Source organism: Ceratosolen solmsi, unplaced genomic scaffold (assembly GCF_000503995.2).
Source record: "Ceratosolen solmsi marchali unplaced genomic scaffold, CerSol_1.0 scaffold1, whole genome shotgun sequence".
NCBI lineage: Eukaryota > Metazoa > Arthropoda > Insecta > Hymenoptera > Agaonidae > Ceratosolen > Ceratosolen solmsi.
This window is the reverse complement of record NW_011948415.1, coordinates 7,175,972-7,194,262: the sequence shown is the minus strand read 5'-3', so window position 1 is coordinate 7,194,262 and position 18,291 is coordinate 7,175,972. Positions and strand designations below refer to the sequence as shown.

Sequence of the window (18,291 nt, the reverse complement as noted above, 5' to 3'; positions counted from 1 at the left end):
AGGCGCCGCAGCCTCTCGACGAGTGCTTGAATCGGAACTTTTTAGTCTGATTCTCGGTACGATTAGTACTAAGTTTTTTTAAAAGTGATCCACCGAAAATACACGCTAGACTTTTGACAGAAATTTAATTAAAAAAAATAAAATAAAATAAAAAAATTAAAAAAACGCGCGCAGAAGTGATTCTTGATTTTCGGTAAGACAGAACTATAAGTAATTTAGTGAAATTGATTATTTAATGAAAATAATAATTAAATGAACGTGAGTAACAGAGGACACAGAGTGAAACAAACGCGTGATAAACCACATTCGAGGGCGGGCAATAGTATTTTGTGATGTAATCCTTTGTGTGGTAATTAATTCTTAATTACATAACGTTATATGACGAGATATAATTTTGTTAAATTTATTATCCTTTTCGATCGTATTGGTTTTCACCAGGGACTGTTTTGTATAACTGCTGCTATATACATTAAAATACTATACGCATAATAGTGTAATCATAGTATGAAAAACGTAAACTAGTAATAACTTGTTAAATGATACTGTAAATATTATACAATTCGCCTAGATATTATAAGTAAAAACGTGTACTTGGAAAAATGTATATAATGCAGTGTACTTTTAATTATATATTAGGTGAAATAATAAACGGCTTCTTTTGTTGTTTGCAGAAATGAATTTCACTTGAATCAACGAATCAATGTTTATTAAATCAAAAAAAATTTATTTCAATTAACATAAAAGTACATCTTCAAATTTGTCTCTGTATAAAAAGTTACATTAAATCCTGTTAAATGTAATGATTTGTAATTTCTTTTATTGTGCATTTTTATACTTCCAATCTGTTTTTAATCGGTTGGTTGTGGAACTATTCGAAGATATGATTTACCCGAAGGTAAACAGAGAGTCTTAATATTATTACCATATGTTTGTTTTGCTTCATCATCGTTAACAGTTGGTAAAATCATCACTGGTTGACCTTTCTGAAAATAATTGTTATCTTTTATTTAAATAGTTTATTTGTTTATGCGTGTGTCCGCGCGCGTGTGTGTGGTTGCATGCTCGCGAGTATGCTAAATTTATGAAATTTAGAAATTAACCTTCCAGTCGACAGGAGTTGCCACCTTGTACTTTTCTGTCAGTTGAAGAGATTCCACGACTCTCAATATTTCACTGAAATATTTAGTTTTACATAAATTTTACATTTTCAGAAAGTACGCTTGTTATTTTGAAGTTTATACTTACTCAAAGTTCCTGCCTGTCGATGCTGGGTATAAAATAGATAGTCTCATTTTTTTGAGAGGATCTATTATAAAGACCGTTCGAGCGGACACTGGTAAACCTTCAGAATTTAATTCTGAAGGATCCAGCATTCCCAAAGTTATAGCCAGATCTCTTGATTGATCGGCTATGATAGGATATGGGAAACCATTATCATTTATCTCTCCATATGCCTTGATATCCTGCACAAGGAAAATACATGTTTTGTTTGTATTTTTTCAGCAATAACTGCAAATGTACTAAATTTTCAAATCTAGTCTTATAATATGGGAAGTAAGTACTTATTAGTACATTGACATTATCAGTGTATTATTACAATTATTAATACACTGGCAATTTTGTAACGCTCGATGAATTTACATTAAGAAGATAAATGTACGCTTACTGAAATCCACCGGAGATGAGAGTCAACCGAGTCACAAGACAGCGCAATAATTTTTATACCCATTCTCTGAAATTCTGGAAATAGTTTTACAACTCGAGCTAACTCTGTTGTACAAACAGGAGTAAAATCGTTTGGATGAGAAAACAGGATTCCCCATCTAAAAGCATTATTGTAAATCAACGAACGAAGCAGACAATTAATAAAATAAAAAATAATTCCCTTACGAGTCTCCCAACCAATTGTGAAAATCAATTTCACCAATGTTTGTTTGTGCTGTAAAGTTTGGAAAAGTATCTCCCAAGAGGACCATCCTAACGCTGTATTTAATATTAAATTATTCACCTTATTATTCTGCGAATGAATTCAATAAGTTCGATAAATAATAAAGACTTTCGTCGTTAGTTTCCTTGGTAACAACCGCGGTGAATTTGATCCTCGTCGCAATCACTTCCAGACAGTCACTATTACTGTTATTTGTTATTCGCGTTTCACGTGCGAGGCGGTGTCGTCCATTCGCGCGCGCACAACTAGTAATTAGCTGATGTATAAGAAGTACTCGATGCCTCTGAATGGAAATAATATTAAGGAAATTAAGTCACGTTCAACAATTTGAATATGTGCGCGCTGCAATGGACATTGCTTGGCAATCGCGAATTAATATACAATAAATACAACTTTCGGACCCTCCGTCGTATCTAGCCAATCGAATGTTGCGCTCAACCGTCGCTAATTCAAATTCTCAGCCCGAGAGCACGGAAATTTTTTTGTTTAAATACGCCGCGTGTCGTGGGATAAGGGGGCTCGTGAAATCAAACGGTTGAATAAAAAACGCAGAGGATAATAAAAGGACTATTCATGTACAAGAGTAGGGAGAGATAGAAAGTAAGTAGTTGGATTGATACCTCCCCGTCGACTCTAAGTAGCTGTAAAGTCGATGCCGTTTGTCCGTCCTAATCTATTATTAGAGTATCGCATTGGTTTTCTCCCATGAAGAATATAAACTACTCCTGACAGAGTTTATTAAACAGCTTGACCCGATGACCTATCACGCCGAGGCCGCCGGTGCTTGAAGTCCGCCATCGATCTACAATTGCTTCTGCTGTGTGTCTGCTCGCTTCATTTGTTATATTCGTATTCCTTTTTTATCGAAATTTCTTCTCGTGACCGAAGTGTAGAATTATCGATCGTTACTTTGTGAGGATATTATTTGCCATTAGTTGTGGCTCGAGGCTCAATAATTTCACGGATAAATTACAATCTCCCTTTGGACACAGTAAGTCGCCGATAATAATAAGTGCGACAGTCATTGTGGGGCACAGGGGGGATGGGTGACAAGGTGTAGAAGATTGATGGTAGCCATGCTTGAGTTTGTAAATAAAGCCATTTTGGTTGAGATCGCGTGGTAATTCGGTCGTGGACGTGGTGGCGGCTCAAAATTGAAGTTATGCTTTGCCATTGCTCGCTTTTATTGCAATTCACCTGAATGTTGGAGAGCGTCAAAATTATAAATGCGGAGCGCCAAGGATTCTTGAAATGACTCGCTTGACTTTTACTGCAGAGCCGGCCGTTTTTTGTATAAGCAAACAACGATCGCGATAAATTTCTTGTAATACGTCGAAACTATATTTCAATAATGATGCAAGAGATAAGGACTTTGAAGGGACTTTTTCCCGAACCTAGTAAGGCGTATTAAAATATAAAGAACATTATTTTGTCGTTGGCTTAATGTCTGTCGATTTACTTTCAGAGCCTCCACAGCGTAAAAATTTTATTAAAGAGAATGTAAGAAATTTGCGCCGAATGGAACAACTTTTTCATTCTAATAGCAATAATAAAAGTGCCAAAGATTTAAAGCTACCGGTTTTAAAGCAGAGAAAATTTTCAAGTAAATTTAATGGAATTGGCGATAGCCAGATCGTTAATAGTAACGATGCCTTGCAAGAATTAAATACGAATAAAAACGTTGAAAATGAAATGCCAAGATTATTCAATCAAAAGTTGTTCATCGAAGAACAAAAGAACAAAAAGAAGACTACTCGTGTACTGTCGAATTCAAAATATATCTCGGAGAAAGAATCGAGACCGTTCTTAAATGGAAAAATAAAAAATCACTATTGCAGGAATCAGGTGGATAGTAAAAGTAGAAATCGACATAAATTGAAAGCATACTCTGAGAGTAATGTTATACAACAAACATTGAACGAAGTTGTTACTAAGGATGAGATTGACGCGACCAGTAAAAGTCAAGGTGTCCAAACGTTGGATGAGAATGATTTGAGCAGCTTATATTCAGAAGGCATTATAAGGTATATTTCGTCAAATTTCCTTAAATTATTTAATTCGATTATTAATAAAATTGAATTATATTGATTGATCGGATTAGGTGCATTTTATTTTTACGCTTTATGTCTCGTATTTATTTTTAGATATCCATCGGGAAGAACTAAAGAACAACAAAAATCTTTTACTAAAAGCAACGAAACTAAAGTACAAGAAACCAGTAACGATGTGATTAAAAATACTTCAAACTCTGTGTTAACTGACAAAGTTGATCATGTTAAAGCCAGTAAAGAGCGTATCTCTTTGGCTAGCAAACTTGTATCTCAACTTAATAATGGTACTGTACCACCAAATTATCGTGTTGGAGTTGTCCCAAAGTACGTATCTCAATGAAACATAAGATTTTTATAAAATTACTCCTTTTTTATGTTAACTTTTCCTTGACATATAGATATATTAAAGAAAGAAAAGAAGCTCTGCAAAAAATAGAAGAAGCCAAAGCTGCATCCAAGAACGTTGATTGTCCTAGTGGTCATGTTCCTGTTCCTGATAACGAACGCAAGCAAACCCTTAGTATATTAAAGAAAAGTAGGTTTTATTAAAGATTTTATGCTTAAAAATATTGATGTTTCATCTAGTGATAATAAAAATTCATTGCAGATTATCAAGAATTTGTTAATGAACTTAATATGCTGCCAATTCGAACAGACACATTGAGATCTCATAAAAGAAAAATGGAAATAGAAAAACAATTGACCAAATTGGAAGAAGCGATTAAAATCTTTTCTAGGCCAAAAGTGTTTATTAAAATTGATTCATAATCGTTTATTAAATGTATAAATTGTTCATAATTCATTATATTCTTATACTTCTAAATTCACACTAATCACCAACATTTGCTTTATATTTTGTAATTTATCGTGTTAATAGTTGATTTATTTTTTTTTATGATTAAATGTATACATATAATTGTTTTTAATATTTCTCAACGACACTCATATGTCAAATTGTAGAATAATAAATACTGTTCGTTATTTTTATAAATAAATTGTACTTTCAAATTTATTAATCCTTGATAGTATAATCGATATAAAAGCAATGAATACAAAAATGTTGATTTATTTAATAAAAAAAGAAAAAAGAAATGAGAGAAAGTCACTTTTGCAATGCCCAAAACTAAGAGACTTATATTGCAATTTGATTAGGTAGAGAAATTAAAAACATGTCTTTTTTCAGTATATGAAAAATATATTACATTCTCTATACAGATTATAATACAAATTAATGGAATTAACGTACATTTTTTTTGTTTTTTTTAATGTACATCAATTTAAGACTCCATAATTTTTTGGCATATCTAAATCCTTATCTATTAGATGTATAAATAAATGAGGATCAAATATTAATTTTTTTGATTGAAAGTATACTTCGTCATTTTCATACCATTTTTTTATATTAAAATCCTTAAAGAGTATAGCTATTTCTCTGTTTGCTGATTCTACAGAATCTAAAAGTCACAAATTCATTAATGAGTAATTGTGTTAAGACTAAGGCATTTTTATATTAAATACCTGATCCGTGAACTGCATTTTTTGTGTCGGATAAGCCAAATTTTCCTCTTATAGAGTTAGGCGCTGAATACTGAGCTTGATACACTTTTGTTGGTCCCAGTAGATTTCGCCATTTGGTGATTGCATTTCTACTTGTTAAAATATATATATCAGAAGGTCCACTGCATATAAATGTCAAGAGTCTGTTGAAATAAAATTTGTTCTTATGTTCCTTGTAAAATTCTTGGGCCTCGTCATCGCCAATAATAGTTCTGCGCGTTCTTACAATTTTAAAGTCATTATCAATTATTAATTTTCTAATTTCCTACACATGGAAGAAAAGTTAATACACATTATGAAATTTCAAATACAATAATAAATTACGATGCACATTCTGCATCATGGATTTAAAGAAAAAAAAACTTTTTTATTCATTGCATATGCTATTCTATATACTTATTGTATGAAAATTTACAAAATTTATTCAATTATTTTTAAAGTAATGAATTATAAGGTTAAAAAAATACCTTCAGCACGAATGGAGATTTAACAACATCGGGCTTAAGAATCGCTAAAGTTAATTGTAAATATGATTGCAATGTCATGATTACATTCTTACTTTATAAATAATTTACTTTAGACAGTCGAATTTTTCATTAAGTCAACATATTAAAAATTTTTAACTTAAAGATTTTTTAACATTAAACAAATGACTTTGCATAATGATGTACTATCGATCACAACCAATATTTCCAATTTAAATTAGTTTCAAAAACTTCTAAATACTTTGAAAACATTAAATTGTAAAAGCTTCTAATTGTTTACGACAATAGCCTTTAATACGATGTTTACTAGCGCACATTTTTTTTAAAACTTAAAATCTGAATAATATTCCTTTTAAAGTCATTAAAAAAATATATTATTAAAGGAAAGAAAATATATTTTGCATGCCTTCGATGTATCATCGATTTATCATTAATCATTATTGTTACAATAAAAAATTTCCAAACTCCTATTTATTTTTATTAGAAAGTTTGTCACTTGATTTTTTCTTTTTTTGGCTACAGATTTTGACCGCGAAATTTCAAAGATAAATATTTATATATTATTATAATTATACACATATTATTGTATTTTATAAATATAAATGTATTATAAAAATAACAACAATGACAATAGTCGGCAATTAATTAGTTAACAATAGGATAAGTGTTCCATTAAAATATGGTGATACAATGAGTTGATCGATCAACCAGTAAATTAAACGAGATTACGATACAAAATCAAAAAAATACAAAGCCATCATCATCTGTATATTAAACTTATCCGACGTTATCAGAACTCGCGAACCGAAATATTCGTAGGAAAGGCAATTGTTATAAAAAGAATCAAAGGTGTTTGCTTATTTGAAACAGAGATAAATACTGCAAGCAGATTGTTATTAGATATATATTTTTAAAGATTAATCAATTTGGAGAGTTGTGAGATAAATGGTTTCGTATTGCCATAAGCTAAGCTTCTTATTTTAAAAACATAGAAAAATCAATTATCACTGTTTTTAGTTCTGAAACGTTATAAAGATGAAAAATAAATTTCATGTTTTCCCGAAGTACATTGATTTAAGAAGTTTATTAAAATCATCAGAGAGACTTTTCGGTATTATATGAAATAATTTTTAACCATTGTATCGACATAGTATGACTTATGTTGTCCACTTTCAAAGTTTCTACATCGTATTTTGAATTTTTTATTTAAATACCAAATCCTTTTTTAAAGTGCAATACGAATAAATGCTATAATTTTATAAGAGAAGATTGATTTAGATCTCAAGTTACTTTAATAAATTTATTCTTGAAATTGGCGATTCAAGAAGTATTATTTGAGAATAACTAGAATTTAAATATTATATAATAATGAACGTATTTTAAATTTCGTGTATTTATAAATAAATAAAAGACCTACATACTACTTATTCTTATAAAACATATGATCTGTAATATTAAACGACATTACAAATATGATGTTAAACTCTATATAATTATAGTCGCGTACGCTGGTATGTCCTCTGTATTTATTAAGCCGTTTGTTAAACTACGTAAACTTAAAGATGATTAAACTAAATGTTCAAATGGCTTAAGAATAATTTGTAATCTTGTAATTTTAATGTGTAATTTTTATCTAGGCTTCTTATCATGTACCTCGTGAGACTTTTTTATGTTAATAATCGATTATTAAACTAATAAAATATTAATATATAAGACCGACGTACAAGATATATATTAGAATTGTTTTTATGAAAAAATTTAGTACAAAAAGCCGAATATTACCGTTTTTTATGGTATACATAAAATGTATCGTGTAAGAAAGCTCGTTTAATAAGTGTAAAAATAAAATTTCTATTTATAATCATTCGTTTTTCAATGAAATACATCAAGTTTGTATTAATTTTGAAAACATTTTATTAAATAATACATAATATTAAATAAATATATTATAATTATTTACATTTATTAATTTTATAATTTTTATTCTAGTTATTTGATATTTCTATTAAACAATATTAATTATTTTACAACTTTAATTTTTTTTTATTTATTTAAAAATAACACTTAATTAATTAAAATGTGTTATTAAAATGTTTCAAAATGGATGTTACATCATAAAATTTATTCATATTGTATCCATATATTTAAGTTACATTTAATAATAATATTCATAATTTGTTATGAGACCTCAGTTATTTTCATATTTATAATTATACTTGTTGAGTAATAAACTTAATAAACTTGTCTCATTTATTTGTAATTAAAATCATATTTCTGATATATATTTTCTGGCCAAAAAATCATTCTCTTTAATATGAGTAGTTTTAACAGATGGTTTGATATTTTATCTATTTTAATCAAATTTGCAATATTTGGTAAGCTAATATCATTTACTAATTGATCAATTATTTATATAACTTAATAGAGTTAATGGAAATAGTTAATATATTTATATAAGTTATATAAGATTTATACTTATATATAAAAGTAAATAGAAAGTAATTATTATATTATAAAATAATATCATTTTGTTGGCTAGCTAATCTCTGTAATTTTTTAAATGTAAACGCTCTTGTTGGACAAAATGTTCGACCAGCGGAAGAGCATGAATTTCCTTACGTCGTTGCAATAATGAAAGTTCCCAAACGAGGTCCTCAACTTCCAAAACATGAAATCTGCACAGGAACGCTAATCTCACTACAAGATGTTTTAACTGCCGAGCACTGTATAGTAGATTATTGTCCATTAGGCATCGAAATAATCGTTGATTCTATCGATTTATTACTTGGTAAAAAATACTTTCCATTATGGTGGATGACTTATAATCAATGGGCTACAAATAATAATATGAGACTCGTATTGTCAGCAAATGATATTGCAATCATTAAGGTAATTAATGATATATGAACCCAACATAAATTATTTTTTTACACTGAATTGATTTGCAAAAACTAAAAATTAAATAATACTTTCAGCTAACCGATAATGTACCTAATCATATTAGATTGGCAATTATTGCAACAACTTTTGAGAAAAGTATGTTTGGATCAAATGTTCAAATAATGGGCTGGGGTAAGACAAACGATGGTTGTATCCCTAGAAACTTGCAAACTGCCACTTTAAAACTTATAACAAACAAGGTATGCCAAAATATAATATTAAGATTGACCGGAGATAATCATCTAATACACAAAAGACGCTTGTGTACAGTTTCAGAGCCATATATATTAATGGATAGTGTGAGTATTTATTTTATAAATTGCAATACAATTTCTGGTGTTTCATATTTTTGTTTGTTTTATGCTAAGGATAACCCCAAGGATCAATGATAAATGCTTAGCAAAGTATGAAAAATTGTCCATAGACACGTTTAATAATAATGCATGTACCACATAACCTTTGAAAATAATTTGTAATAAATTCATTTTGGTAATTTATGTTTTTTTGGAAGAATTTAATTAGTAAATATTAACCTTGCTATGCAATATATTTTTCAGTCTTTGGTTTCATATTTTAGAACATACCACATACAATAATAGAAATAGTAAAATTCAATAATTTATTATCTTTTATCAGCTTTGATAGCATTGATTAGCTTCTTTGTGTTCATCTGTTCTCTAATTAATTCATTACACATTACCTGTCTATTATATATTATAACTTCTGTTTATTTGGATTTAATTTAATGAAATGAATTTCTTTTCTCCTTACACTCCCCCTCATACTCTCTCTTCCTCTTTCATTCTTCTTATACCTATCAACGCACACGAACACGCGTGCGCGCATACACGCATCTAAAGATATATAGTAACGATTAACCAATAGTTTGGATTTTGAAATCAATTACCTAAAAATGACCAAAACATATACTATACATTTGATTATTATAACAATTATATGAATTTGGTTTATTTGGTATTAACGAACGTTATAGTTATATTTTAATTAATAATTACCGACTGAGATATTGTTTGTCGACTTTATCGTTTCCAATAAGTGGAATAATTTACGTTTACTCAATTTATTGATCATGTGTATGTTTACATGCTTTCTTATATTATGAAAAACGTACGAGTTTCCATATAAAATGATAAACTGCAATTTCAATTTACTGGAAAATTAAACGAAATTAGAACAATAAATTTCGTAATCGAACAGATATATTACTGTAGATTACCGTAAATTTTATGAAAAAATTTATCGATGAATTGCATGCAATTTGAAATTTAACGTGTGAAGCATAACCAACCTAAAGTCACTTGCTTATAGAATTTTATATAAGATAATGATGAAGATTTACTTAAAAGTTTAAAAATATAATTACGAAATGTATTATCAACAACTTTTGTTAATTCAAATATTACAATAAAAAATCCATTTCGCAACAATTCAAATTTGATCGTTCTAATATATTTACGCTTCATATTCGAATAATGAAAAGTACTTGTAATTATAAAAAAAATATAAATACATAAAATTATATAATTTATATTTTAGGGTGACAGCGGTGGGCCACTTTTGTATAACAACATTGTTATAGGCGTTAATAAAGGAGTGGTTCCAAATATGAATGTAACGATGCATCCAGAACAAATAAATTTCCATTCCAGTACATTTTACTACAAGGACTTTATTTTATATATTAAAGAAAGGATGGAAATAAATTTCTGAATTAGAGTTTCATGCAAGTATTACAAATAAATATGTTATAGATAATATCGCACATTTTCGCTTTCCCTTTTCAGACTCGCGTAATATTAAATTGAGAGAGATTTTTGTTTTATTGTTTCTGATATTTGAAACCAATTCTTTCTTCTTTTACAATATGATAACATTAATGGTAATAATACTACATATCAATAAAAAAATTTTTAAATACTTTTCAGATTTCTTTATAAATACTGTTATGACTTTGTCATAATTTCATATATATTTATCTTCTTTATCGTTTATAAGTGAGAAAGATGTTAAAAAATTTAACTAAATTAAAAAATCAACACAAAGATAAGTTTTTCGGTAACAATATGACAAGTATCGATTCAATTGCAGTTATTAGCATTTGAGATGACAGAACCGTTTACAGCTTATATGAAAATTCTTATAAATTGTATATGTTCAGTAAAAATGAAAGCGTAAATAAACTTTGTAAATAATAAGAAAATGTTCGGTTTTACTCTGATTAATAAAAGCGCTTTTTCATTAAAAAAAAAAGTTTCTATTATACACTTAAAATAGACATGGACAATACTTTTTCTCCTATTGACCGCATAATAATATCTCGTTATTGCTCACCGCGATCAATCAGCGCTATTATTATTAAATTGCGTAAATAAATAATTTTTATTAATTATAATTATTAATGGAGTAAAATGTAAAGTTATTATTTATTAAACAGGTAATATCAAATTAATTGATATTCTAATTAATATTTACTTAAACATAAAATATTGATTGATACTATTGGAATCTACAATCCTAATTTCATATGTATGCATAATTTCACATATATACTTTTATCGTGAATTTATTAATGAAAGGTTATTTGTTACAATGTATTTAAATAATCTACATGAATTTGCAATTTTCTCAGTATTAACTATGAGATAAATTGAAATCTTAATCGATTAAAGTTATTGGTTGCCTGTACAAGCATTCTATGAATATTCATAATTTTATTTCTTTTTCATGGCTTTAATAATAAGTTTAGTAATACATATAAGAAATACCAATGCTTTTATATTGAAGCTTTTAGGTTCTATCAAAAAAGACATTATACATTTTGTAACGAATGTCACACGATCTAAATAACAAGATACTGTAATCGAAATATCATCGATGTAAAATGCTCTTATATTTTCTACAACTACCAAAATATTGTACATTATCAATATATATAATAAAATATTATAATAAAAATATTAATAAAATAAAATAATAAAAATGAATAAATGTGCGTACGATATAATAGAAAAAAAAATAATAAAAAATCCATTATAAGGAATCATTTTTTTTAATTTTAATACAATAAAATATAATAAGAGAATCGTGAAATGATGGAAAAAACAATTTTCAAAATTACTTTTACAATTACTTATTGAGCTACGTAATAATCTACTCTACTATTTAATGTTTCATAAATAATTATTAAATTTAGTAAATTTAATTTAAATGAATTTAAAATTGAGATTATTTTAAATAATCATGGATTAATTTATTTTATGGATCGTGCAATTATTTCCAAACACAAGTTTAAAATACCTTCTTTTAAGAGAATATTATTTTTTCTTTTTTTATAAATTTTTTATTACAATTTTAAATAACTTTATTTCTTATTTGTTTGCATTTCACATAACGACAATGATTAAAAAATTTCATATAAATATATATAAAAATATTATTTCATTACATGAGATAAAAACATTACATACAACAATATATTTCCTTAACTTAACGATATTTTCTTACAACAATTAAAGTTAATATAGTATGAGATTTCTTTTTGGAATATCGTTTTATAACATTTTAATGCAATTAAACAATGATTTATTTTTTAATTTCATTTTATAAATATTTAATGAATATTTTTAATATCTCTTACATAAATTTTTTTAAAAAAGATTTCTGAAATAATTTGAAAAAATAAAAAATTTATGGAAACGTAGATTTCATAAAAATGAAATTATCTGTATTATTTCTTTTGGCTAAAAATTATATATATTTTATTTAAAAAAAAAAAATATATATATATATATATATATATAGATTTAAAGATTATAAAACTTTGCACTTCCTTTAAATACTAATAATAATCATACATCAGCATATCAACTTGATTATTTTCATATATATATTGAAATTTACCTATTTTTAATTTAGAAAAATTTCTCAATAAAAATATTTTTATTACATCTACGTATACATAAGTATTATTAATTAGAAGCTATTTCTATCATTTCAGAAATATCTACAATTTTTTCTCTGGGTTTGCCCAATTTTTTTCCTCTTTCACACTCTTCATTATCAATTTTTTTCCATCCTTCATAATTAATTATGCAAATACCTTTCTTCCGAAGGAATTTTTGTAATTCATGATAGCCAGGCATTTGCTTCATTAATTCAACTTCTTTTGCTAATAATTTTCCAGCTGTAAATGCATTAGCCATGGTGGAAAGAATCACACCAATAGGTCCAGTAGCCACCCAACCAGCAGTATAAAGTCCTTTTTCCACTTTTCCAGATGAATTTATAATCCTTCCACTCTCCAAATCAAAGGGAATACTTGGATCAATTTGAGTAGACTTATATCCAATGCTTTTAAATGCTAAACCACACGAGATTTCTTCAAATTCACCAATTGATTTAGCAATTTGCTTTAAAAAATGATCACCTTCTAATTCATTAACGGAAAGTTTTACATTTTCTACTGAATCGAATCCTAAAAATTCTACAGGTCCACGTAAAAATATTGGATGAAATTCTTTATCGCATATCCTATTATCAAAAGATGATTCCTCAATAGATTTTAGCATCAGTTCTGTCAATCTTTTTCTAGGTCTTGCAAGATTAGGAACAATATCTTGGATTCCTTTGAAATCGTTAGATCTCCAATACGTTTTACAATTCTCAAGTTTTAATAATTCCCTAAGCTCTGCTATGCTGAAAGATGCTTGTAAAGGTCCTCTTCGTCCCACCAGCCAAACTCTCCGAACTTTACTTCGTGACAAACATTCTAAAGAATAAGACGTTATATCTGTTTTCTGCAAATGATATATTCACTCTTAAATTGTACAAACAGTATTAAAAAATTATGTGCTAGGGCAAAAATATTTACTGTATAACTAATAGAAAGTAATATTTTACAGATGTTTATACATATTAGATTAAAACTTATATCATTATACAATTTTTAAATCAGTAAAAATTAAATTAAGAATAAAACTTCAAATAATTTTATGCTTTAATTTTATAAGTTACCTTTAATTTATCTATTGGAGATAAAAGAATTCTTGCAATATCAATAGCCACATTTCCTTGTCCCAATATAATAGCATCGGTTTTATTTAAATCAATATTTAAATTTTGATGATTAGGAAGACCGTTATACCAGCCCACAAAATGATTTGCTGATATAACATTTTTTAAATTTTCTCCTGGAATCATTAATTTCTTATCTTCACTGGCACCATAAGTCTATGTTAAAAAAAATTTAAAGTATATGTTAATTTTTTCTGTATATTTCACATCAATTCTTTTCTAATTCTAATAATCTACCAATAATACTGCATGATAATATTGCTTAAGTTCATATAGAGTAATATCCCTTCCTACGTTTATATTTCCCAAAAATTGCACTCGTATATCTTGGGCTATTTTATCAAAAGTATTAATGACATTTTTTACTTCTGGATGATCCGGTGCTACACCAAACCTTACTAATCCATAGGGAACGGGTAATTTTTCTATTATATCCACTTTGACATTATTAATGCTCTAAAACAAATTTATCAAAAAGTCGATTGAACATTATATAATAAGAATTATAAAAATATAATTGTTCCTATTATACAAACTTTCAAAATTTGTTGTGTAGCATAAAATCCAGCTGGTCCTGCACCAACAACACAAATATGTGGAATAATATTTTGCGAAGATAGTTGCCGGAGGCACTTCAATAATATGCCAGAATTCGTCATTCTATCAATTATAAAGGCTGTATAAAATCTTATCATTATATTTACAATAAATATCAACATCAAATTTAAAATTTATCAAAACTTACACTGCTACATCCATTTCAAATGTCAAATATAGTAGAGTAATTATTTCATCATTTTTATATAATTCATTAAATAGAAAATGTATAATTTTGTATGAATCGTTGAAAGATTTTTTTATTTTTATTTCATATTCCATTATATCTTCTTTAGTGGGTAAATACAATTCAACATTTTGTTCCATACCAGCTATTTCAAATAACAGATTAAAAATATCCACAGTTTGAACAGTACAAAATCTTGAATTGTTTATTCTTTTAAATGGTTTTCCTACAGTAACACAAGTTTTGATTTGAAGCTGGTTAGACTAAAATGTTAAACAATCCGGATTAGAAAATATAAATTAATAGAAATAAGAACATAAATATTTAAAATACGTCAGAAGATATTTACTTTGAAAACGAATAATTGTAAAAGTGGTTTCGAGACAATTATGAAGCATCTTGTATAATTCAACAAACAATCGATTGGTTTTAATAATTGTTTTTTTTGGATATAATTTCATGAAATTTACACCAAGCTTGTGTGACAAATTCAAGATGGAAATGTCGCTGTATGTAGAATTGAATATTTTTTGCTTTATTTCTTTTAGCGGTGTGTACATGCCAGTCAGAATAGCAATAGTTATTTAATTTTGACTTAATTTCGTTTAAATCTGTTTTGATTTTTTGTAATTCTTCTATTTTCCAGTGCTGTTCAACAAACATTGATTCAGGCTTTGGAAGTGTGTATTTGTGATCGTCATTAATAACAAATGACTTTTCAAACATTTTATTTACAATTGTTAATAAGTCATTTAACTGAAATTCATTATGGTTTTGACAATTCATCGTTGATAAATTAATGTTCCTTGTTTAAAGTATAAGAATGCCCTGTATATTAAATATACAAAATTGTCCAATGAGCTAAATTAGTACCATTTAAAATTGCAAAATCAATTCAATGATATTGGAACCAGCAGTGTAATTTTGAATTAAATAGGTTATATACATACCTATGCTCTTAGTTGACAAGCAAGGAATCGCTTCAAATTATTTAATTAAGAAACCATTATTACGCATACATTTATTTAACTAATCATTAAAACTTATTTGTAAATTGATAATATAATTTTTTTCAAAATTTGCTTTTAATTGAAAGAGAAATAAATAGGTATAGAAATAATTATGCATTTAATTGTTATATTAAATTAAAAATATATGATTTTTGATATTTTACATTTGTTACATTGAACTGGCATTTTCATAAATAATAAATTCGAATATTAAAATAAACATTTTTTGTCATTAACAAATGATAAAATAAATAACCGAATTACATTAGTAGTTTTTAAATAAAATCATGTATCACTATGAATCTAATTAAAAAATTACAACTTTTCCATGAACAGAAAAGTACGTAACCTTTTATATTTAAGTATCAAATGATCTCTATTGTGTGTAAATAAATTTATATATATATATATATAAATCGAACGAGAGAGAGAGAGAGAGAGAGAGAGAGAGAGAGAGAGAGAGAGAGAGAGAGAGAGAGAGGCTTGTCAGTGGTTTTAAATTTTCTTGAATCTTTATAGATTTAATGCATTTAGCCTTTTCCTAATTAAAACTTAAATATATCAATAAATAAATAAATTTATATATGCATAACGAGAGTTAGAGAAGGTTGTTAGTGCTTTTAAATTTTCTCCTAAAAAATTCTATATTCATTAGATATTTTATATGTTATCATTCATAATAGTTGAAGACGTTTTTACATTCAAACAACATATGATTATTTCATGTATCTAGTAAGTTTATAAGGTACGTATTCCTACAGATGTTGTTTTGCATAGACTACCAACATGAAAATTCATTAAGCACTGTATTACCACCTTATTGTAATTGTAATTTTAGGAATATTGGTTAGTGTCTTTCGTTTCTTTCGTTGATGGCTGCCTGATCTCTTCCGGTTGTTTTGTAGATCGGACAACATGGGTACGCTTGTTATTTTATTAATTTTGACAGTATTATGTTTATTAACAAAAAAATAAAGATTTTCACTTGCTGTTTTCAAATATATGTCGAGTTCGTTTTTATTATTCTAACGACGTTCACGGTTATGCGTATTAATTAGTTCATGTAAAAAAAGAAGAAGAGGAAACTTAAAACGTGGTTATGCCATTAATGCCGGAAGTGATAATCGTTTACAATTCTACTTATACATTTTCTTTTTATTTTTAATTATAATAAATATTTAGATTAAGCAATATATGTACATTTACAACAGCCGAATGTTGCTAATAAAGTAAATCGTAGTTTCATTAACATAAAAATATATTTTTTTCACGTTATTAATTAATACGCTAAACCTTTGCGAACCTTCTGTTTTAATGTATAATTTTATTTTGTACACGTTTTAAGTATTAAAAAATTGTTGAACTTTGCACGAAATTTTGAGGTTATAAATATATAACTTCTGACAATTGATTTATTATTTTAGGTAAACCTCGCGGTCTACGTACAGCTCGTAAGCACGTCAATCATAGACGTGATCAACGATGGAACGATAAAGACTACAAAAAAGCCCATCTTGGTACGAGGTGGAAGGCTAATCCCTTTGGTGGTGCATCTCACGCGAAAGGCATCGTTTTAGAAAAAGTGTAAGTTGGTATTAACTTAACGTATAAATCTTTTATAAAGAATGCAAAAGTATGTAAAGGCATTTGTTTAACAGAGGTGTAGAAGCCAAGCAACCAAACTCCGCCATTCGAAAATGTGTCAGGGTACAGTTGATAAAGAATGGAAAGAAAATTACAGCATTCGTACCTCGAGACGGTTGTCTTAATTGTATTGAAGAAAACGATGAAGTTTTGGTAGCAGGATTTGGTCGTAAAGGTCATGCCGTTGGTGATATTCCTGGAGTAAGGTTCAAGGTTGTTAAAGTTGCGAATGTCTCGCTACTTGCTCTTTATAAGGAAAAGAAGGAACGCCCAAGGTCTTAAGTAGATGTATTTTGGTTCAATTGAAATAAATATCAAAAACGTGAAAATGAAAATTATTTATTATATTAAATCATTATTACTGTATTATAAGGATAATAATTAATTACTTTATACAAATTAATTTACAAAAAAAAGCAAATATAATAATAAAAATTATCATAAATTTTTATTAAGCATATTTTGAGCTTGTTCATTTAGAACGAGATTATTTTTGATCGCTACAGTTAAAGGATTGATTATTTTTGATTTTTGATTTAGAATCTCTGGTAATTGTTGATTTTTCATTTTATCTTCATTTCTTAAAGTCTAAATAAAAAAAATTTAAATTAGCTAGTGGAACTTAATGCGGTATGTAATAAATTTTAATCAATTACGAACCTTGTTAATAGTTAAAATAGTAAAGTGAATATTTTTTATATCGGTACATAAATCATTATAAACTTCTAAGAATGAATTTGAATGAGCATTTTGAGTTTTAGAAAATGCTAGTTCTTTG

At 27.2% G+C, this 18,291-nt stretch overlaps 7 protein-coding genes across 7 annotated transcripts in view; 4 read left to right on the top strand and 3 right to left on the bottom strand.

Annotated features, from left to right (window-relative positions):
• The window catches only part of kis (chromodomain helicase DNA binding protein kismet), a 29,586-nt gene extending 28,875 nt beyond the window's left edge, over positions 1–711 (top strand). Inside the window, 1 exon segment of the mRNA XM_011495508.1 lies at positions 672–711. Coding sequence (XP_011493810.1) covers positions 672–711 — 40 coding nt within the window.
• Positions 425–2,284, bottom strand: Prx6a (Peroxiredoxin 6a). The gene is made up of 5 exons (XM_011507766.1): positions 1,891–2,284; positions 1,667–1,823; positions 1,246–1,463; positions 1,101–1,173; positions 425–983 (listed from the first exon to the last, which is right to left on the bottom strand). The coding sequence occupies exons 1-5, from the start codon at positions 1,974–1,976 to the stop codon at positions 849–851; spliced, it is 669 nt and encodes a 222-aa protein (XP_011506068.1). The 5' UTR covers positions 1,977–2,284; the 3' UTR covers positions 425–848.
• Positions 2,285–2,522: 238 nt separating this feature from the next.
• Positions 2,523–4,781, top strand: LOC105368697 (uncharacterized). Its single transcript, XM_011507765.1, has 4 exons — positions 2,523–3,972; positions 4,093–4,323; positions 4,398–4,534; positions 4,607–4,781. The coding sequence occupies exons 1-4, from the start codon at positions 3,392–3,394 to the stop codon at positions 4,765–4,767; spliced, it is 1,110 nt and encodes a 369-aa protein (XP_011506067.1). The 5' UTR covers positions 2,523–3,391; the 3' UTR covers positions 4,768–4,781.
• A 475-nt stretch (positions 4,782–5,256) lies between these two features.
• On the bottom strand, positions 5,257–6,338 carry LOC105368696 (nucleoside diphosphate kinase 6). Its single transcript, XM_011507764.1, has 3 exons — positions 6,024–6,338; positions 5,518–5,821; positions 5,257–5,453 (listed from the first exon to the last, which is right to left on the bottom strand). Exons 1-3 carry the CDS (start codon positions 6,099–6,101, stop codon positions 5,272–5,274), a joined length of 564 nt encoding a protein of 187 aa, XP_011506066.1. The 5' UTR covers positions 6,102–6,338; the 3' UTR covers positions 5,257–5,271.
• Positions 6,339–8,330: 1,992 nt separating this feature from the next.
• Positions 8,331–9,370, top strand: LOC105359032 (trypsin-like). The gene is made up of 4 exons (XM_011495506.1): positions 8,331–8,416; positions 8,581–8,930; positions 9,017–9,280; positions 9,350–9,370. The coding sequence occupies exons 1-4, from the start codon at positions 8,356–8,358 to the stop codon at positions 9,368–9,370; spliced, it is 696 nt and encodes a 231-aa protein (XP_011493808.1). The 5' UTR covers positions 8,331–8,355.
• Positions 9,371–12,970: 3,600 nt separating this feature from the next.
• Positions 12,971–15,896, bottom strand: dare (NADPH:adrenodoxin oxidoreductase, mitochondrial). The gene is made up of 5 exons (XM_011507763.1): positions 15,810–15,896; positions 14,612–14,751; positions 14,313–14,531; positions 14,016–14,231; positions 12,971–13,798 (listed from the first exon to the last, which is right to left on the bottom strand). The coding sequence occupies exons 2-5, from the start codon at positions 14,732–14,734 to the stop codon at positions 12,971–12,973; spliced, it is 1,386 nt and encodes a 461-aa protein (XP_011506065.1). The 5' UTR covers positions 14,735–14,751; positions 15,810–15,896.
• An 811-nt stretch (positions 15,897–16,707) lies between these two features.
• Positions 16,708–17,848, top strand: LOC105368693 (40S ribosomal protein S23). Its single transcript, XM_011507762.1, has 3 exons — positions 16,708–16,788; positions 17,294–17,453; positions 17,528–17,848. The coding sequence occupies exons 1-3, from the start codon at positions 16,785–16,787 to the stop codon at positions 17,793–17,795; spliced, it is 432 nt and encodes a 143-aa protein (XP_011506064.1). The 5' UTR covers positions 16,708–16,784; the 3' UTR covers positions 17,796–17,848.
• Positions 17,849–18,291: the final 443 nt, after the last annotated feature.